Source organism: Nematolebias whitei, chromosome 13, assembly GCF_014905685.2.
Source record: "Nematolebias whitei isolate Nwh7 chromosome 13, NemWhi1, whole genome shotgun sequence".
NCBI lineage: Eukaryota > Metazoa > Chordata > Actinopteri > Cyprinodontiformes > Rivulidae > Nematolebias > Nematolebias whitei.
Genome location: NC_056510.1, coordinates 19,880,057 through 19,902,175, shown reverse-complemented (window position 1 = coordinate 19,902,175; position 22,119 = coordinate 19,880,057). Strand labels below are relative to the sequence as shown.

The 22,119-nt window shown below is 38.4% G+C and overlaps 3 protein-coding genes across 3 annotated transcripts in view; 1 reads left to right on the top strand and 2 right to left on the bottom strand.

Moving 5' to 3' along the window:
• scn1laa (sodium channel, voltage-gated, type I-like, alpha) overlaps positions 1–16,910 on the bottom strand; it is a 33,029-nt gene extending 16,119 nt beyond the window's left edge. Inside the window, exons 1-10 of the mRNA XM_037687119.1 lie at positions 16,885–16,910; positions 7,811–8,124; positions 7,435–7,568; positions 5,863–5,943; positions 5,644–5,772; positions 3,956–4,050; positions 3,327–3,545; positions 2,631–2,694; positions 2,353–2,494; positions 602–808 (exon numbers count right to left, since the gene is read on the bottom strand). Of these exons, the coding sequence (XP_037543047.1) occupies positions 602–808; positions 2,353–2,494; positions 2,631–2,694; positions 3,327–3,545; positions 3,956–4,050; positions 5,644–5,772; positions 5,863–5,943; positions 7,435–7,568; positions 7,811–8,071 (1,332 nt within the window). The 5' untranslated portion in view covers positions 8,072–8,124; positions 16,885–16,910. The remainder of the gene's footprint in view (positions 1–601; positions 809–2,352; positions 2,495–2,630; positions 2,695–3,326; positions 3,546–3,955; positions 4,051–5,643; positions 5,773–5,862; positions 5,944–7,434; positions 7,569–7,810; positions 8,125–16,884) is intronic.
• Positions 1–22,119, bottom strand: part of ttc21b (tetratricopeptide repeat domain 21B) — a 309,444-nt gene that overhangs the window by 45,519 nt on the left and 241,806 nt on the right. The gene's annotated exons all lie outside the window — the stretch shown is intronic.
• Positions 18,574–21,548, top strand: slc38a11 (solute carrier family 38 member 11). Its single transcript, XM_037686946.1, has 12 exons — positions 18,574–18,585; positions 18,670–18,790; positions 19,325–19,399; positions 19,476–19,610; positions 19,795–19,860; positions 19,945–20,051; positions 20,140–20,219; positions 20,324–20,394; positions 20,488–20,649; positions 20,747–20,859; positions 21,091–21,222; positions 21,312–21,548. Exons 1-12 carry the CDS (start codon positions 18,574–18,576, stop codon positions 21,546–21,548), a joined length of 1,311 nt encoding a protein of 436 aa, XP_037542874.1.

The window sequence follows — 22,119 nt, the reverse complement described above, 5'->3', positions numbered from 1 at the left end:
ATGTCCAAAAAGGCAACTTGAGGTAAGTTTTATTAATGTTGGATAAGTTTTAAAGTTAGAATTAAATTCTGCTAACACAAAACATGTTTCTTTTTATTCCTAGCTTTAAAGTGGATATTAAAGTGATTAATTTAAGTGATTGTTTAAAGTTGTTTTATATTTTATAAGGGGCAGATGTAAGAATTTTTTTCATCTTTCTGCACTCTTTTCATTCAATGTTTTCTTTTTGATGATTTTTTTTTTAATTTTGTTTCTTTTAAATGAATGAATAAATGAAGTAAATTAAATGTTAAATGGCTTCAAACATCTGCTAAGTTCATGGCATAAACCAACAGACATGTTCCTGATTTTAGTATTTTACATCACTTTATAATGTAGCTGCTTATGTTTTTAATATATATAATTTTCAAATCATATGTTTTTTATGATTGTCTACTGTTGTACTGATAAATATCTCCTGGAGGGTAACTATATCTTTATATATAATTTTTTTTAATTTTTTTATTTATGTATATGTAGGTGAAGAATACATTCTTATGTTTTTAAAAACTTTTTAAAAATATTTCAATGACAAAATCTAAAAAGATGTTTGACATTATACCTCAGCGTCCTCTTGCTGCTGTTTGAGCTGCTCAAGCATTGCCTGATACTCCTCTTCCTTTTCCTGAGCTTTCCTTATATTGGCCTGGCTCTGCTCCTCGTAGGCCATTGCTACTACAGCCAAAATCAGGTTGATCAAGTAGAAGGAACCGAGGAATATGACCAAGACAAAAAACACCATGTAGGGTTTCCCAGCAGCTCGCAAAGTCTGGGAATAAGAGAATAAACAAAAGTTGTTGTACAATTTTAGTTAATAAATGAGCTTTAAACATAATGTTAACACATATGTATGAATGGTTTTGCTTTTCCAACTTCAGATTACTTTTCTTAAATTCTTATATTTATGAAGATATACACTGTAAAATTTGTTGCTTTAACACAGTTGGACCATTTTGAAATCATCTAAGTGGTTTGCACCATCTTCAAGTCGTAGTATTACTTCATTTACAGAAATAATTGGCAAGAAAGTATTAACTACTGGGAACACAGAGAATAAGGGTTTAAATATTTACTGCATTTAACATTAACTCAGATTTGTTATTCTTTCAACATGATGATTAAATTAGATTTTATTGTTCTATGTTCAAACAATCTGTTCAATACATTAAGCTTGTTGATAACCGCAGGTACTGTACCCTTAGATAAGATTTCTTTCATTAGTTATTGTTTGTTTTACTTGTTGCCATGATGCAAAGCCTTTTCATCGGTCACCACTTTTTTTACCCACATAATTAAGAGTATATTTGTCCAAGCCACATTGGGACTATTCATTTTTACCTCTAACCAGTATGCACCTGCACTGCCTTTAGTTGTTTAAACAAGAAGCTTTGTAGATTTTCTTTAGTAATAATACAAAAGCAAACCAGTTCAATTCATTTTGCAAGTAGTTATCCAAAACATAACCTCCTGAACCACACAAGCAGCTAAACATTTCACTAATGCTCATTTAGTCATTGCAAAGTATGAAATCAAACACAACCAGATTATCCAAATGATGCAGTTTAAAAGAGTTATACTGAATGCAATTCAGATATGCAGATCTGCACTCATTGTTACCAAAACACATAGATGAATGTCCCAAAAATCATCTGAATGCTTGAGACATACATACAGATGGTAAGTCTGTGTAGGTAGACAAAAAAAGATAGTTAAATAGAAGATTAAATTATATAAATATCAGTCACGTTGGCTCTTTTCCTAGGTGAACAAACATGATAATTTAGAGCTGATCATAAAATTTTGCTTACAGTTTTTTTATTTTTTATTTTAGGACACATTAACAGCAAATATAAAAATTTTACTTTTTTAAGATTATGGATTTATTTATTTTTTCTCTGTTTTTCATGACTTTACAGCGTGTACCTTTAAATTATTACTTCCATCAGTCACTAACAAAAAATATCCAGGAGAAAGTAAAAGCAATGCAGAGAAACCTCAGTTAACAGTTTCATTTCTTGAGCAAACCTTTTGAACATAAAAAAAACAAAACAACAGAAAACGATTGAAATAATTGTTACTGAAATGTTTCTTAGGTTTTCAGCCGTCTGGAGTCTAGCAATGTCACATTTTCATCACTTATTTACTCAAGATGTCATAGGCCAATAAATTCAGACCTCAGTCAGTTTAAAACATAAAAATGAGAAACTTAATAAAATGTTCCATTAATATACCAACACACATCTCAAATAAACCTTAAAAACAGACAAAAAAATATCAGACAAAAGCCATAAAATGCCTTTCTGTACTGCTTACCTGCTGATAAAGGAATTCCCAGTAATCTTGTGTCATCAGTCTAAAAAGAGAAAGGAAGGCCCAAGCGAAGTTGTCGAAACTTGTGTAACCAAAGTTTGGGTTTGTTCCGGCTTTACAGCATTTATACCCCTCTGGACACTGCCTGTAGGAAACAGAGAGTCTATAAGCTCAGGAGGAATTATTTGAACCTCTATATTCTGTTGTAATACTAATAATGTATATATGTTTTTTTTACATTAAAAGGCATTATTTTACTAGCTATGAGTTAACTTTTTTACCCAGCTGCAGTGCTGTTTCCACAAAGCATTGCATCTCGATTTCCTGGAAGGAAGTAATGATTACCTGAAGGTGTAAAAAAAGAAAAACTGCTTTATAATTTGTGACAATAGCTGTGGTAGTCAAGCACAAAACTGATGGTGAATTATGAAGATTTTAGTGGGTCCACTTATAAAGTCTAATCATTTCTCTACAAGACTTATAAAGTTTGCTTTGTATTGATTGTCAGACAGGTGTCAGATAAACTGTTAATATCTTTCAATTCACTCATGTCCATATTTAGACAATTCCAGATCGTTCACTTTCAGGACCTATGGCATATTCAGCACACTAAGTTTAAAAAAAAAATCACTAACAATAAAGTGCAAAATGTGTTGCTAACTAAGTAAATTTAGTGTGTGTGTCATAGTTCATAGCTCTTATGACAGTGTGTGTAAAAATAATTAGCACATAGTTTCTACTTTGTATAATAATTCCATGATAAATAGAAATTGTTTTTATAGGGGCAGATGTACATGGTCATAACATTTGTGTGTGTACCAATACGTTTGCACTTAATTAACAGTTAACTAAATGTTGTGATTCATTAATTATTTTGAAATTAAGCAGTCTGGGATGTAAAAATGAAGTGAAGACATGCAAAAAGAGGAACAAAGGAAAAGAACAAAAGTCAATTGTAGAAGCTGTATCATACTCACTTTTGTTACCTATGTAAACATTGTCGCTACCATTACAAAAGGTGAGCTTAAACATCATATCCCCCTCATCTGGCACCCGAATACACTTGCTCCTTAAAACACCCATGAACAGCTGTAATCCTACTAGTGCAAATACGCTCAGGCAGAAAACAGTCAGGATCATGACATCAGCAAGCTTCTTCACTGACTGAAACAACGCACCAACAATTGTCTTCAGGCCTGTAAAACAGAACATATCAATTGTCATCCTTAGTAAGTTTCTCAGAATTTTTCATAGACTCTGCTGTTAATCATCTTTTCTTCCAATGTCTTAATTTGAATTTATGGTTTCCATTTACTTTTACCTCTTAAGCAATTGTGTTCAGATCTCACCAAGCAAGGCAAACACAATCCAAAATTCACCATTTGATTATTAAAAAGGACAACAACAAGGAGAACAATTCAGGCTTTGAAATGCTAAACCAGGTATATGGCTATAATTGGATTAACGACTGTTGAAGTTAAGTTTGCTGAAAACATTTGATGTGTGTAACACTGGGGAGGACAGATTAGGTCAGTGTTGGAGAAGGGCAGGAAATGCAGTGGAGAGATTGAGGGGTGACCACCATGCATTGGCACGTACGGCTTACCTGGGATGACTGAAATAGCTTTGAAAGCTCTTAGCACTCGGAATGTTCGAAGAGCGGACAAATTGCCAATTTTATCGGAAACCTCAGTGAGATACCTGCAGAAAACAGAGTATCTTATCGTGAACAGACAGATTTCAAGGCTACATTGTAGTATCATTAAGAAGATAAACAGCAAACATGTGAGTTATACACTTCGTGGGATCAAAAGGTAAGAGGTAGGCAGTGTGGGAGGAGTGTGCCAGCTCCCTGCAGCAACGTCTGAGCACCAATCAGCAGCACCTGAGGAGCAAAAGGCTGCAGAGGACATTCAGCGGGCACTGGAGCATTACCTGCCAACAGTAGTTCTGTTCTAGCCTTTTACTCGTGAGTTAAACTAAATAGTAACACAGTGTATATTTCTTCATGCCTTCTGAGTATTATATGTCCTCCTGTCCCCTGGATTCTTCTCTGTGGACCTCAAGCTCTTCTGTGCCTCCTCAGCTGCCTCCACGCCTTCCTACCACTTGCCTGCCTCCTGCCTGGAAACTTAGTTCTGATGTGCACCTTCTTCGCCCTGGAACCACTGGGTCAGCTCTCCCCACAAATGACTCCTACCTCTACTGTAAGAAAGAGCAGCAACAACATTATCATCCTCTGCCAGTAGACCAGTAACCATCTCCTTGCTCTTCAGGGTTCCAGCTCCCTCCCTGGCACAATTGATGATTTTTCCACCTTTGTAAATGAACACTCTAAACGTATTTGAGTTTTGTTATCTGTTATCTTCTATCCCTGTATCTAAGTATAGCCGCAGTCGTTACAGGCAGTCCCAGTAAGATAGGATCAGTGAGGTTTCACTATTTAAGAGATCAGACCATTAAAACTAGCATTCACACTAACACAAATTAGATTTGCGGTTATCATCTTGTTTAGTAGATGTGCGTTTTTATTCACAAGTTATTAAACACAACAGTGCGCACCACTGGAGAATGCGAGTCACAGTCACAAAAAATCAGCAAATCGAAAAAAAGTGCTGAGTAACGTTCCTTGTACTAATTTGTAGAAAATTTAATAATTCCAAGAACAAAGTTTTCAGACAACTTTCAGTTTAACAAGTTTCACTTTTATCAAACTTCTGTTACCACCAATCGTCTTCTTCTTTCATCTTTTTCTTCTTCAGAAGTCACTCAGTGAGTTAACCTCTTTCATTTTGTTCTGTCCTCTGCATCCTCTGTCCTCACTCCAACGACCTCCATGTTCTCTCTAACAGCATCCATACATCTCCTCTTTGTCTTTTCCCTGGCAGCTGCATTTCTAACATCCTTCTCCCAATATACCCACTGTCCCTCCTCTGGACATGTCCAAACCATCTCAGTCTGGACTCTAACTTTATCTCCTAGTTGTTCAACCTGTGTTGTACCTCAGATTATTCTTCCTAGTCACTCCCAGGGAGAACCTCAATCAACTTCTTCAGCTCTGACACTTCCAGTTCTGTCTCTTTTTTTTGTCAGTGCCACTTTCTCCAAACAATACATCAATGGCTGGTTTCACTACTGCCTTTTAAATCTTTCCTTACCAACAATAATAAAATATAATGTCAACTGCACACAAGTACAAAAAATACAATCAATATTTAAACTTAGGAACCTAAGAGAATAAGATGAATAAAACTATACCAGCATTACTGTAATTTGTTCAAATTTTGTACTTACGCCAAGACAATGACACAGAAATCCAGCCAGTTCCAGGGATCTCTTAGAAATGTGAACTTTCCTATACAGAACCCCCTGGCTAACACCTTAACCAGGAACTCACAAGTATAGATTGCGGTAAATGCGTACCTGGGAGAAAAAAATAAAATTGTTTCACTCTGCATAACATTCACAACAATATACAGGAGTTTTAATAAAGTGTGTAAATAGACAACTTACTCCACATTCTTTGCCCAGTCAGGCTGTGTAGACAGAGTCATGAATCCACAGTTGACGAGGATGGTGAGCATGATCACCATGCTAAACCATTTAAAGGCAGGTGTCAAGGAAACCAATCATAATTTTGTGAAATGTTACTTTTTATGTATCGTGCAGTCCCATGCAAAACCTTAAAAATTTTATCCTGATAAATAGACGTTGTAAAGGAATATAAATAAAGATCAGACAACGTTATTAATCTTGTTCTGATAGGGCACAGCATTTTTAGATCTCAAACAGCAATGCTGATGCTTCAGACTTTAACTATCTTGCTAGGTTTGTGTTTTATTCCCAGTTCAACATTTTTCAGTCAGGTCATCTGGACAAAAAAGAAACTGTCCAGATGACCTGACTGAAAAAATGTTGGATTGTATACCTGGATTATTGAGCATGGACTTTGTTGTTTTTATTCCCAGTTGTCACTAAGAAAAGCCAGGAGAGACAGATTTTAGCAGACTCTTCAAACCGTCAAAAGATATGACAGTATACGCACTCAAACACACTAAATGTTAAAGCAGCTAATGTCAACAAAGCTGTAAGAAGAAGTCTTTTTAGGGCTGAATGATTTAGGAAAATATTCTAATTGCGATTTTTTTTTACCTCATTATTGTGATTGCGATTTAAAATGCGATTAATTTTCAACGTCTTCTTCCCATGTATTTTTCAACTAACAAAAGCAATAAATCTGATTCAGTTGCAAAAAAAACTCCACTGTTTTTGGCTCCACTGTAACTCTGTTTCTGCATTTTTTGTATAGCTCCATAGCAACTTGGCTAAAATGTGTGCGCGAGGACATTCTGTACCGCTTATCCATTGTGTTTACCAAAGCCGTAAACCCAGGCTGGTCTATATTAATGGGTCTCATGTCTTTCACTATGAACTCTGTTATTGCTCAAGTTATTTCCACGTGCCGTTTTGAATTATGTTCATACGGAGTAAAACCTTCGAACAGTTTGGTCAGTGATCCCTGTTGGTTAGTATTTTGCTTGTTTAAGCACTGGTCTTTGGCTTTCTAGCCATGCAACTATCGTAAATGGTTTTGTGGTGTTTTTATAAGTGTTGATAAAGATTTGTGGTGTTACCTTGAGAGGTAGCAACAGCAGCAAGGCAGGTTCTGCACAATACATGTCATTGCGCAGCGTCTTCTTTTTTATAGCCAAAATAATTCCAAACAATGGACGTGCTGCCCCTCTTTGGTACCAAACTTTCAGATGTACCAGCTTCTGTCGAGCCTGACGATTAATGCCGATATATATATATATATATATATATGAAGCTAAGCATTTTACTGCTATAGGTCAGCAGAAGAAGTGAAAATGCCTCAAGCAAATGTTGGAAAGACTATATGCATAAGTGTATAAAGTTTTTTTTTTAAGTATTTTTAATAAAGAAAGAATGGGTCATTTTGCTCCTTCATTGAATGTCAGTGTACATCCAACACCTTCTCCCACACAAAATCTCAGTGATACCTTGGACTTATACTAGCACATCATCACCATACAAAACAAATCCCAGTTTACAAGTATTATAAACAGGTTAAAAGGATATGAGTGTACCAAAATCTTGAATGATAATCTTCTTATACAATTGAAGGGGCTCAAGACATACAAGGCAGAAGCAGCGTTGAAGCGAAAAATGTATTTCCCCTTGTTTATTACTATAAAAGTCTGGGAGAAAAACAGAATGCAGTCATACAATATTATTTGGAAAACAACACAGTTCATGACATTCAAATACTAGTTTCTCCAAATGAACAGTTCAATTATTGTAGTGACTATTTCAAATCAGTTGTGGTTAAGGAGGGAAGATCACATCAAATCCAAGCAGCTTTCAAGCATGAGAAGACAAAAAGGAAAGTCTAACATCTTATCTTTTGATTGAGCATTTAATACAGATTAAATTAAGCTACCTTCTGATTGTTATAATAGGGATCCAGGTCCTCCAGGGCAGTCGACACCAGGCCTGGAGGAATGTCATAGAGAAAAGGGAGCGGCTTGCCCGCCTCAAGGTCTCGGCTAGGTTTAGGCTCATTCTCGTTCTTGGATTTCTTCTTTTTGTCTTTGGGTTTCTTGGCTTTCTCCTCAGCAATCCGGCTCTCGATAGCTTTGAGGGACTCTTGAGTGAAGGTGCGGAAGCTATCTGGACCTGGTGGAGTAAAGAACTGTGCCATCTTTTCATTCTGCAGTCTCAGCAAGAACAGTTGGCCTCCAACATGAAGAAAGCCTGATGGGTCAAAACACATAAGTACAGGGTAAGATTTATTATTTTGTCTTGATTCTAACACTGACACATCTGTGTTTCTGTCAAACTTTAAAGAACTTAAACTGATTTAAAATGGAGGAGAGGAAGTGTTTTTTTTTTGCCTGGAAATGGCTGTCTGTGCACATAAATTCCTTCTAGCTGTGGTAAAATTAGACCTAATTATCTACTCATCTGCAGATAAAATTAAAAATTGACATGACAATGATCAATTCCAGGTGAGTTTCTTGCACCCTTCTACCATCACTCAAAAAGGAATGAGACATTTCCCCCCCTCGCTGGCGCCGACACAGAGCAGACGGAGGAAAAGATCCATCTTACAAATAGGCCTGGACTGCTCCGAAGTGTTGGGAAGACCTGCGCAGTATTAAATATGAATGGACTGCAAATTTCAGACTCAGAGTTTCTGTCTGATCAGTCTGCTACAGAACGGTCATCACACCAAAAAGAAAATCAGCCACAAACACACTGATTAGATGACTCTTACGGCGTGTACTTGTAGAAAGAAGACGAGGTTATGAGAAAACTGCTGTGAGTTTTCTTACAGAAACGTGTATACTAAATCCTATTTGTGATGTTACAAACCCCGTAACGGATATTTAAATGTGGCAGGAAGTGTTTTTTAAAAATTATTGGCATTTTATGTCAAAATAGACTGAAAATAGGAAGCAATAATTGTACCATGGTTGCTGCCTATGAACTTATAGTTAAGTATATAGTTAAATAACAAATTAGTTTTTCTCATGCTTATTTTAATTTCCATCCTTCTATTATCTTTACCCACTTCTTCCTTTTCAGGTCGTGGGGGGTCACTGGTGCCCATATACAGCAGTCACTGTGCAAGAGGCAGATCTTTGTATTAGTCTATTAAAAATCTGGTCCACTTGTTTATAATACTTTTGTTAATTTAGTACTGATCTTAATTTTATGTGATTAGTAGTGCACTAGCTTTTTTATATATATATATATATATATATATATAAATTGTGATCATAATCTTCAAAAGTTAAGACTTTGTTTTAAAGAGTCCATCCATCCATTCATTATCTTTACGCACTTCTTCCTTTTTGGGTCGCAGGGGTCGCCAGTGCCCATGTCCAACTATCACTGTGCGAGAAGCGGGGACACCCTGGACAGGCCTCCAGTCCATCACAGGGACACATAAGAGACAAACAACCATTCACTCTCTCACTCTCACCTAGGGACAGTTTAGAGTTACCAATCTTGGTCTGTGGGAGGAAACAGGAGTAAAACAAACACATGCACGGAGACAACATGTAAACTTCACCCAGAAAGGCCCCTGGACTGGGATTTGAACCAGGGCAACTTGCTTGCTGAGAGGCAGCAGCTCTACCAACTTCACTACCATGCTGCCCATTTTAAAGAGTCTTTTTTTTTTAATTAACTTTAAAAAGTCAAATGAATTTGTTTCTGGAACTCTATGAAAAAATAAAAATAAACCATTTGTCAGGATCTGTGTTTTGGGGACACTTTTTGATAATTCCTTGTGTTTAAGGGTCATTCCTTTCTAGCTGGTTGGTTTATAGTGTTTTGGGGTTTCTCGGTGTTTCCCTGTGCCACCAGTTCATTCTCCCACTACTCTTTGTTTGTTCAGGTCTTACTCCTCAGTCTTGCCACGCCCACTCTCACCTGTCTCTTGTTTCATTAAGTGCAGCTGTCTCCCATCTCCTCGTTAGCCCCGGTCTATTTAGTCCTCTCTGCCCTTATTCACTGTTTGACATTGTTTGTACTAACACCATGTCATGTTGCTCCATGTTATCTTCTAGTTTATAAGTGTGAAAAATATTAACTTTCTTGAAATTTATGGTTCATTAGGCTTGGAAGGTACACACGCTAGTGATGAGCAAATGAAGCTTTTATGAAGCACTGAAGCTTGTTTTGAAAACTGGTTCATTATCTGAACGTTTTTTTTAACACAGTCCTCTTTGTGATATCTGATGCTCAAAAGTATAAATAAGGCAGCTTGAAACCACAGCATGAAATGATTTGCTTCATTGTGGCTGTCCAACTCACTGAGCTGAAAGTTGTTTCATTCATTCAATCTTTATTTATACAGGTTAGTCAAATTGAGCCATGAGGTCTCACTTACGAGACCTGTTTTAAACAAAGAACACAGATGAGGTACACACACAATAGACAGTCATATAAAAAGCATAAAATAAAAAGTAAATGGAAGAAATAAAAACAAAACAAAAACAGCAACAATGAAACAAAATCAGCTACATTATAAAGCAGTATAAAATACTAAAAACAGGAACATGTCTGCATTGGTTTTTGTCATAAACTTAGCAGTTGTTTAAAGTCCCTTAGAGAGGTCAAGGTTGAGAGCTTCAGATCTTTATGCAAAGTGTTCCAGGAAACGGGAGTGGAGGAAGAGTTTGCCCTTTTGCCAAGTTCGGTCCGCACTGAGGGGACGCTGCAAGTAATTATGTCCTTAGAGCGCACGCTGTAGCTGCACTCACGGAGTGACATATAGGAGGAGATGTATGAAGGCAACAGACCGAGAAGTGATTTAAGAATGAAAATGGACCAGTGTGCAAGTCTGCGTGAAGTTTAATGATGACCAGTTAACCAGTGAGTCCAGGGTGCAGTGATCGGTACGGTAGTTACAGCCAGTTATGGATCTTAGCGCACCATGATAGACGGTGTCCAACATCTGCAAGGTCACTGGCCTCTTGGCCCAATATTATTCTGCAACATTTCTGTCAAATATCAGGCTGTCATTTTGGTACTTTGAACCTTTTATTTAATTTTTTTGTAGGTGAAAGAATATATGTAATATTTGAAGAATAAACATGGTAAAATGTGGCATGGCATGATGCCCCTTCATGACTTCATGGCATTTGTATCACAGATTTTTTAAATCTTATCTAAGTCACAACACAATACCAGTTTAAAATGACACGTGCTGCAGGTTTCCCACCTCTATGACTTTATGTAAAGAACCAGTTTGTTTAATGTGAGGTCAGATTATAACATATACATATAGTGTTTTTCTAAAGTTTTTGTTTTCTTGTTGTAAAAGTGCTTATGAACTAATAAACAAAACACAAAGGGCTGGCTGTATGGCTCCATGTCTAGCTGCATGCCGATCGCTGGTTTGTGGGGTTTTTTGCGCACATTGTGCCACCAAAACACACCACGAACCCAGAGGATATGTTATGTCCTCATAAACTTTTGAGGTACATCACCAACACTGTTTAGTGGAGGTGATGCGCTGCTGACCTCAACTCGGGACGTGTGTTGGCTTGCACAACTTTGCAATATTGTGTGGACATTGGGGGCAGTTTCCCTGGATTGGCAGACCAGGGTGGTGGAGTGTGTTCCAACTAAAGGGGGATCACACTCGTAAGCCTCCCTGGTAAGGTCTATTCAGGGGTTTTGGAGAGGAGGGTCTGTCGGCTAGTCGAACCTTGGATTCAGGAGGAGCAGTGCAGTTTTTGTCCTGGTCATGGAACACTGGACCAACTCTACACCATCAACAGGGTCTGGAGGTTGAGTGGGAGTTTGTCCAACCAGTCTACATGTGCTTTGTGGACTTGGAGAAGGCGTCCGACCATGTCACTCGGGGAACCCTTTGGGAGTGCTACGGGAGTATGGGGTACCAGGCCCTTTGATACGGGTTGCTAGATCCCTGTATAACCGGTGTCAAAGCTTGGTCTGCATTGCCAGCAGTAAGTCGGGCTCGTTCCCGGTGAAAGTTGGACTCCACCAAGGTTGCCCTTTATCACCGATTCTGTTCATAACTTTTATGGACAGATCTAAAAAAGTTACATCTGGTCCTCTGGACATTGAAGTTAAATCTGGACAGATTTTATGGACAGAAATTCTAGAAACAGCCATGGTGTTGAGGTGATCCGTTTTGGTGGACTTAGGATCACGTCTTTGCTTTTTGCAGATGATGTGATCCTATTGGCTTCATTAGGTCGTGATCGACAGCTTTCGCTGGAGCGGTTTGCAGTTGAGTGTGATGCGGCCAGGATGAGGATCAGTTCCTCCAAATTTGAGGCCATGGTCTTGAACCGGAAAAGGGTAGAGTGCCATCTCTGGGTCAGGGAGGAGGTACTGCCCCAAGTAGAGAAGTTTAAGTATCTTGGGGTCTTGTTCACAAATGAAGGGGAAAATGGAGCGAGAGATCAATAGGCTGATAGGTGCAGCATCTGCAGTGAAGCGGGCGCTGTACCAGTCTGTAGTGGTGAAGAGAGAGAGCCGAGTCAAAAGGCGAAGCTCTCAATTTACCGGTCGATCTACGTACTCTCATCTATGGTCATGAACTTTGGATTGTGACCAAAATAATGAGATTGCGGATACAAGCAGCCAAAATTACTTTTCTCCGCAAGGTGTCTGTGATCTCCCTTAGAGAAAGGGTGAGAAGCTCAGTCATCCGCGTGGGACTCAGAGTAGAGCCGCTGCTTCTCCATGTCGAGAGGAGCCTGTTTAGGTGGCTCAGGCATCTGGTTAGGATGCCTCCTGGACAACTCCCTGGTAAGGTGTTCCGGACACGTCCCACTGGGAGGAGACCCAGAGGAAGACCCAGGACATGCTGGAGGGACTATGTTTCTCTGCTGGCCTGGGAACACCTTGGGATTCCCCTGGAGGAGCTGGCCCAAGTTGCAGGGGAGAGAGAAGTCTGGGCCTCCCTACTTAGGCTGCTATACCCACGACCCGGCCCCGTACCAAACCGTGACATCACTTTGGCACTATCGAAGATTCAGACATCATTGATCACATGATTTTTGCCAAATGAATCAAGCTTAAAAACACTGTTGTTGTTGTTGTTGTTGTGTGGTTTTTTTTTTTTTTTTTTTTATATACATGCCCTGGAGCTTCAGCTTCAGACGGTCCATCATTACAAGTTTCTTTCAAAACCTGGAAGACGTTAAGAAAGTTAAATAATAAAACAAAATTTCTGAATATAGGTTGCTTCTTTATTGTGGTAGACAGATTTGAGTCTTTCAAGGACCTCTGCTTAAAGGCAGTTTGCCCCTGAAAGAGTCTCTCACGGCAAATTGGTTCTTGGCAAGAGGTCAAACTAAATGTCAATCAATAGCCCATACACAACTATAAGATACTCAAGTTTGCCCCGGAGCCAGCTTTAGGGTAAAGGCATGTTCTGAATGAGTTACTTGGGATCACAGTGTTGTAGACCCTTATAAGCAAGGCACAATGAACCAATGCAGAGTGAGGTGAAGGCTGTGATGGTTTGCTCTTGTTGGAATATGTTTTATGGACATAGAACATCACTGGTGGGGATGGAATCCAAACATGTGTGGAAGGTTGAGAGATTTCAGCGAGATGTGTTTTGGGCTAACCTAGACCCACAGCATGGGTCCTGTATAGGGCATTAACAGAGTACTCGAGTAATCTACACATCGATTGCTAGGACATCTATCGAGGTTAAAAATTTAACATTGAGTATCCGTGGTGATGTCATATTATGTGACCACCGTATGACCGTAGGGGGAGGAGTTGAACTGTTGCAGGTCACAGAGTATGGTGTAACACCGGGTCCAACCCACCGAACCAGAAAGTTTCGGTTTACGTTTCATTTTTGACGTGCTGCATGTTTCTTCACGTTTGCATTTTAATAATAACTAATAGTTTAGTTTTTTCCTGTGACTTGTTTGCAGTATGATAAATGGTAGGAGCATAATATACGCTCCCAATGTTGTGTTGGTCTTTTTTTTTGTAAATAATTACCTTTTTTTGCGGTTTTATTTATTTATTTATTTATTTTTGTATCTCGAGATCTATGACATCATCAAATACTCGAGTTCTACTCGGGTTTTATTATGTTAATGTCAAGTTTAAAAATTATATACTCGTTCAACCCCTAGTCCTGTATCCAGTATCCTGACAAGGTACTAGACCCTATTCTACTTTTGAGTTGTCCTGTAGAGCAGAGAAAGTTTTTCATTTTGTGAACAAAAAGTTGGTGTTTTCCTCTGAGAATGAGCAGCTGGTTTCCCTAAACACAAAGGAATGGGTTTTGACTGTTTTTCTTCTACTGTATATTGCACCACCTCAGAGTACACAGCCCTTTTGAACTTGTGGAGCGCTGCAAGGTGTTTCGTCTAGGACAGGGGTCTGCAAACTTGACGATCCAAAGAGCCATTTCTGCCCCTTCATTCACTAAATTAAAATGTCCGGAGCCACAAAACCTGCTCCAACTGTGATTATCAACTGGTGGCCTGTGGACCACTTACAGTTCCTTGGAGGAGGCTTTTCAGGTCATTACGAGTGACATAAAACTAAAAATTAGGGATGCACGATATTGGATTTTTGGCTGATATCCGATATGCCAATATGTTAAAACTTGTTTGGATGATAATACCAATACCAATACCAAGATTTTTTTTTTTCCTAGACCTACTTATGGAGACTACATAGCTTTCTCTGCTGTGGAATTAAAATGCTACATTATTCTGCATGGTCTTTGTCAATTTGGACTGCTACCAAATGCAGATGCTGAAAATGATGTAACACTTACTGTAGTATTCACAAATTAGCCAAAGAAATGACATGAAACTGTTAAAACGAGCATAGGTTTGTTCGTTTTGGTCAAAGTTTGAAAAAGCCGCTGCAGAAGAACCAAAGAGCTGCATGCGGCTCAAGAGCCACAGGCTGCAGACCCCTGGACCTTCATGGTCTTCAACACCCACAGATGTGGACACTGCATCAGTCTACTGTGATGAAGAGAGAGGGAAGCCACAAAGCAAAGCTGTCAGATTACTAGTCCAATATTAAACCTCAACCCTCACTTATAACCAAGGGTAGTGACCAGTGAGGTCACAAACAGCAGTGTGAAATGAGCTTTTTCTGTAGAGTTGCTGAACTCAGGAAGGAGATGGGGATCCCAAAACTGTTGCTCTTTCAAATCTGTACTGGAGAAAAAACTTACAGAATTGTACCTGTCTATCAAAAATATTTATCAGTCTTTGGAGACTCCGAACATACAGTATAATGTTATAACCCCTGGAAAGGTTAAAGGTTTGCACAAGCACAAACTCTGATTTGATAATCACCCTATAAGGTCAACCTTTTCAACATCTAGAGGCATGCATCATTCCCTCAATCTGTTGTCAACTCATTACACTCAGCCTTAGATATGAACTCCCACTTTGAAGCCTCAAATAGGCCCACTTCAAATTATCTGTAACCTGTCTGCATCCTGACCTTGTGCTGAACAACCTGACATAAACACATTTGTCCTCGCCAACTTATGTTGGAACAGAACACCAACAAAAATCACTTTGACGTCTGTTATGCACCAAACATTTAACCGTGCTTGACCATGTGCTTCTAAGTGATGACTGACACTGGCCCCGCAGGCCACAGGGTCAAATGGAAGATTTATTTTAATATTTAATGCACGTCATTCATTTTAAACCTTGTTTCCTTTGACCTCAGAGTGCTCAGTGTGGTGAGAAATAACTTGTGACAAATTCTAGCCTAATAGCTTTTATGTTTTTGAAGAAAAGAAGAGGAACCAGCTATTTCCTGAAATATCAACTGCCTATTTAGAAAGACTTGTAAAAGTTGTAGATCCTGCACAATAAAGAGGCATTTACTTAAAACGATAAACAAAAAGTTTGAAAAGAAACATGATGTGTGGAGTTTTATTTCAGAGGATTTGCTCACATTCAAACTGTACTTTGAAAACACTGAATTGTCTTTTAAATCCTAAATGTCTTAACAAAATAGGTTGTTGAAGCATAAACCTCCGTGTTTTGTTCTAAGGAAGTACTTCTTTTCCCAACTAAAACCAAAATCATATTTCTTATCAGTGAACTGTGTAAAAAAAACAAAAACATAAATAAATGGCATAAAGAGAGGTTGTGGCTGGGAGGATAAACACCAGTAACTGATGGTGAATATGTGAAAGGATCACTTTAAGGTAAATGAACGCTTTATATTATGTACAAACTGTTTTATCGTTGTTACGAGAGCAATGTCGATCAACACTACAGTAGTTTTCACATTTAAACATGAGAAGAGATGCCACAATTGTAAAAAAAAAAAAAAAAAATGCCTAAAGTAGAGTTATTAATTTATAGAATGCCTTTCATCCATGTGTAAAATTCAGAATGTTGTATTACCGTGAACATATTTCCATAGAACGTGATAACAGCTCAATGCCTGTGGGTTCCTAAGGGACACTCAAAACACTTAAGTGCTCACAACTCATGCATCTGCCTCATACGGACAGAGTCAAGACTCTGTCCTGCTCATTCAGGGCGTTGGCAAACCAGCTGCTGCTGCTGATGCTGCTGCTGCTGATGATGATGATGGCTGCTTGTTCACATAAAGTTCTCTGTAATCAGTGCACGTTTTTATGAACAAGCTGCTGGACTACACCGTTTGCTCATTCTAGATTTAATGGGAACAGGACAGTAATATCTAATTGACAGCAATCTAATAATAATGTTGACAGTGAGGCAAGCAGGAAGTAATCTCAGATAGAGTGTGGGCTCATAATTGCTGCCATGCCCATTACCTTCTGTAATCTACTGAAAGCTTATTAGGACTTTATGTTTAAATGTGCAACAAAAATGAATCACTTTTTTTTTTTTTTCACACATCCTCCAACACAGATATAGATATGGATGGATAGATAGATTTTTATGTCTAACAGACAAATAATATGTTTTAACTTTGTAAACTTTTAGGATAAGAGCAGCCCAAACACTTGATTCCACTCACCATCAGTTTCTCATCCTGCACAGGTGAACTCTTGTCAGGAACGTGGAACAGCTTCAGTGTGGATCAAAATATTAAAGAGAATTAAAAAAAAAAAAAAAAAAGATGAGTGAAAAAGAGTTCAGGTTGACTGAAACACGTTCAAGGTGTTTGAATCTTCCTCCTGTTCATGTAAGCAGTATCCAACTCAAAGCTCGGACAGACTGAGCTTGCGTCCGCCCTTCTGGAGAGGCTGAGTCCTGCTGCTGCGCTTCCGGATGTTCCTCCCGGGTACCAAATGATGGCAGCTGGTCCCACAGAAGCTCTTTAGATAGGCGTCACAGTCGGAAATGGGATGTTGTTCCCTGGTATTTAAAACTAAAAGCTAAAACCACAAGTACAATCTGCTGTATGTATGTTGAGTGTGTTATTTGCTCAGGTGCAAAGCGTCTACTAACTTGTTCAATGTTTTTTTTAATTTTTTTATTTAATTTAACACTAATTAAATCACGAATGGCACTTTAAGCAACAGTTTAGGCTGAAGCACGAGTAGTGTCACTGTTTTTGTGACGGTGCTTTACGTTTATTAGTCCGTAAGTAAAAAGTTAGGATTGATGCCAAAATGAGCATGTCGCCCCCTGCTGGACACAGACTGCAACACCAGGAAGAAACTCTTCCTCAAGCATGGACAAATTGAAATGTTTTTTTTTTTATTTTTATTTTTTTTAAAGTTTATTTTATGTTATCCATCATCTTTACCCACTTCTTTCTTTCTGGGTTGCAGGGTTGCTGGTGTCCATGTCCAGCAGTCCCTGTGCGAGAGGCGGGGGACACTCTGGACAGGCCACAGTCCATCACATGGACACATGGAGACAAATGAGACAAACTCTAGGGACAACTTACAGTTACCAATCAGTCTAACATGCATGTTTTTGCTCTGTGTTAGGAAACCAGAGTACCCGGAGAAAACCCGGACAGAGCATGCAAACTCTACATAGAAAGGCCCCCCGCTATTTTATTTTATTTTAGTTTATTAGTATAATTGTATGGCATAGCAAAATGTAAAACATATTAATTAATGAGATAAAAAAAACGATATCCGTATACTCTGATAAAGACGTGTGGCATTTATATTATCAGTACTAATACAAACTTTTTTTTGTACAAATTAGGTTTAACAATTTAAAGTTGACTGCGTTTGAAATTAAATTCTCAATAACCCCCCCTGAATGAGATCAGTGTGAGGGGGACAACGTGACAAACAGTCTGTGGAAAGTTTAACCCCGTGTTCAACGGAAAATTGAACACGGGGTTAAACTTTTCCATTTCTTCTTTGTCACTTTTTCCATAGCCAAACAAAAGGGGCTTAGTGTGCTCCTAATCTTTTGATAAATCTTTTAATTCCAAATTTTCTTCAGCAAGTGTATACAAACTTTTGGATTAAATTTCAGATTTAGTCTTTTGATAGAATAAAACAAAACATAAGTAAAATAAATGGATCTCAATTATCTCAATTTGGAGGCTTTGATTTTAGATCAGTGCAAATGCAACCCACTGGTTCCATTCAGTCCTGACCAACAGGGGGCGCTGTTGAGACGTAAAGTTGTTGAACTGAAAGCAATAAAGGCTCTCCTGTTCCAACTCTTGTCCCACACAGATATATAAACTAAGAACACTGAAGGGACACAGAACCAGAGCAGCTGGAGGTCCAAAATGGCTCAGCAGGTAGATTTGACATTAATGACATTTTAAACTTTTTAACAAAGTTTGTTAATTCTAATGTTTTTGTTTGTTTTTACTTTCTTTCAGCAAATCAGTGAAGAAGGGACAACTTTAGTTTCCCCACATAAAGATGCCAGAGAGTCGAAGGGTTCGATGATATCTGCATCTTTTAATTTTATCAACTCTATTATAGGATCTGGAATAATTGGTAAATATTAATTTTAAAGCAATCAGAGCAGTCATTTAGCCGGAGATTAATTACTAATTAGTTAAATTTTTTTTGTTGTTGTGAGATAGCAAAATAGGCATGGGTTGCAATTTTTTTTTTTAATAACAAGAAGAAACTTTTACTTTAGCGCTGCAGCAACATCATATGAGCAGCGCCCGTGGCTGTCTGCTTTATTTATTATCTAATTTGATCTGGTAATGTTTTATACACGCAACTTCAAAATTTTTTGTCTGACAAGAACGCTTTATTTTTCACAACTTCGCTTTAGTGTGTGTTCTTTCTTTGGTGTAAACAAAATAAATCCTCTGATTTATCTTTTCTGATCTAAAGTTCCTACAACTTTTTTTTTTTTTTTTTTTTAAGAAACCCGCAGGACATGCACACAAATGATAACTTTGTTAACTATTTTGTTTACAAACTGGGAACAGGATCTGGGTCGTTTCACATGTCTCTGTGGTATAAAACAGAATATTATTGTTTAATCTGCAGCAATTTTTTTTTTCTTAAAACCAGGTTTACCGTACGCAATGAACCAGGCAGGGCTGCCGATCGGCCTTCTCCTTTTGATTCTTGTTGCAGTCATCACAGGTAGGTATAACCAAGATATATTTTGTTTGAACAATGATGAGAGTTTAAATTCTTGACATTGCTGTTTGTGTTTCAGACTACTCAATCGTTCTACTAATAAAAGGAGGAAACCTGTCAGGGTCCAACAGTTATCAGATGTTAGTCCGAAATACGTTTGGTTTCCCAGGATTTTTGATTTTATCAGCTCTACAGTTCCTTTATCCTTTCATTGGTAAGTTGTTACAAATGTGTCTAAGTTATGGGGTGATTCCAGAATATATATATGAATATATATATATATATATATATATATATATATATATATATATATATATATATATTTTTTTTTTTTTTTCGGTCTGTTAGAGCGGTGTTTGATATAAAATATGCTGACTCGGCTCATTCCTTTCCTTCAGCCATGATCAGCTACAACATCACAACCGGTGACACACTGACCAAAGTGTTTCAGAGAATACCAGGAGGTAGGCCCGCTCTCTTCTATCTCAAATAAACAAATGTGAAGAATGAACCCATATTCACTCATCAAGCTGAAAACGTGTCTGCAGTCGGACCGGACCACATTCTTGCAGAGCGTCACTTCGTCATCTTACTGTCCACCCTTCTCTTCACGCTGCCGCTCTCACTTTATCGAAACATAGAGAGACTCGGGAAGGTAAGACTGAAAATCGTAAAGCTCTTATGTATGATTTTTTTTTAAATTGTTATGATCAGGTTTTTGTGAAATAACCCCATCTCACCAGGTGTCCTTCCTGTCGATGGTGCTGACGCTCTTCATCCTCGTCATCGCCGTCATCAGAGCAGCAACTCTTGGAACCCAAATGTAAATTTTGTGTGGAGCAGAATTAGTTTCATGCACTTAAACAATCACATGCACATGCAGCGCGTGCGTTTCTGGTCTTCTTCATGACTGGATGTCTTGTCTAGCGTCCCTACAGAGAATGCGTGGGTATTTGCCAAGTGGAACGCCATCCAGGCGGTCGGTGTGATGTCTTTTGGTGAGTTTTTCTTGATTCTGATACGGATGGTGGCGATGCACCTTAAAAGATTTATTATTCATATTTTGATACTATCCTAATGTCTTCCTTTAGCCTTTATTTGCCACCACAACAGCTTTCTGATCTATAACTCTCTGGAGCGGCCCACTTTATCCAACTGGTCTCAGGTCACCCACATCTCTGTGGGCTCGGCGCTGATCATCAGTGCTGCCTTTGCTGTTGCAGGATACACAACGTTCACGGGCTACACGCAAGGTATCGCTAAAGAACTAACAGCATGCACGGCATATTCCGCTCAAATATTCCTGTGTTTTAAATATAGATTTCTTCTTTCATCCGTTTGACTTTTCAGGAGACATATTTGAGAACTACTGCAGAGACGACAACCTGGCAACATTCGGTCGCTTCTGCTTTGGCCTTAGCATAATAACCACGTTTCCACTCGAGTGTTTTGTTACGAGAGAGGTAAATGATCTGTGTGAACAGGCTAAGCTTCAAATGTAACGGCTGAAGGTGAACAAATGTTAGTGAAAGGGGCAATCTGATGGTTTTGGCGGAGCTTCAGATCGATGTTTAATGAGAAAAAGGTTCAGTGAGAAACGCCAAAACAGACAGTTGGTGCAAGTTATCCTCTTTCAACGTCGAGTTGCAAAAAATGCCTCAACCTTAATAGATTTATTTTGTTTGTGTCCCCAGGTGTTATCCAACGTCATATGCAGTCGTGATCTTTCAAAAGTTGAACATGTCGCTCTAACCACGCTCATAGTTGCAGTCTGCACCGCCATATCTTTGGCTTATGACTGCCTGGGAGTGGTTTTGGAACTGAACGTAAGTCAACCAGTCCTCACCTACTTGTATAAGATCAGTAGCTTTAAACCACAGACATTTATTATTATTTTTTTTTTTTATGTATTCAGGGGGTTTTGAGTGCCACCCCTCTCATCTTCATCATCCCATCTGCGTGCTTCCTCAAGCTGTCCCCCGGCCGTTTGTTCCAAGGTGAAAACGTGGTTCCCTTCTTGTTGATAATAACTGGCTTGTTTGTTATGATCACTGGTCTGACCATGACTATAATCTACCCTCAAGACTGCTCACATGGTGTAGAGATGTTCTACTGCGCAGATGCCAACATCTCCAGCACTGTGCCACCTTAATGTCAGCAACGGTCTTTAAATATTTATTCGTCTTTGGAATTCACTGATAGTGGCAATAATAAAAACCAGTAACCTCATATTTGCATCAACTTAGATTGTAGGGATAGGCTCTTTTGCATTAGTTATTGAATGTGTCAGTTTTATGGGTGTAAACAAAATTGTTTTATTTTGAATGTGCCTTTTAAAAGCCCTAAAACTCAGCAAAGCCCCTGAAGGGGACTTGTCAAGGCGTCCATGAACTCATTGGTTCAGAATAAACCTCTGATCTTTCTAATGCTCTTGAGGCTAATTAGGAATACATGTTTTCTGCCAAAAGAAAGTCTTACGTAACCGTTTTACAGAGTGGGGTTTGAGAAACAGCTTTTTATCATCCGCAGTTTTGAAATTAGATCTTGAGCAACAAGTGCAAGATTAAAGTGCTGACAAATGTTGGATTATGTATTTCATGTTTTGGTATGTAATATTGTGAATTTTTTAAAATGTTGTTTTTTTATGTTAAAGATCTTTTTTAACAACCTTGAGCTTGTGTGTGTGTGTGTGTGTGTGTGTGTGTGTGTGTGTGTGTGTGTGT

Coding starts and splice junctions, on each gene's coding strand:
- slc38a11 (XM_037686946.1), top strand. Junction 19,400..19,475: donor TCTTGTTGCAGTCATCACAG/GTAGGTATAACC, acceptor TTTGTGTTTCAG/ACTACTCAATCGTTCTACTA. Junction 20,220..20,323: donor GCAACTCTTGGAACCCAAAT/GTAAATTTTGTG, acceptor TGTCTTGTCTAG/CGTCCCTACAGAGAATGCGT.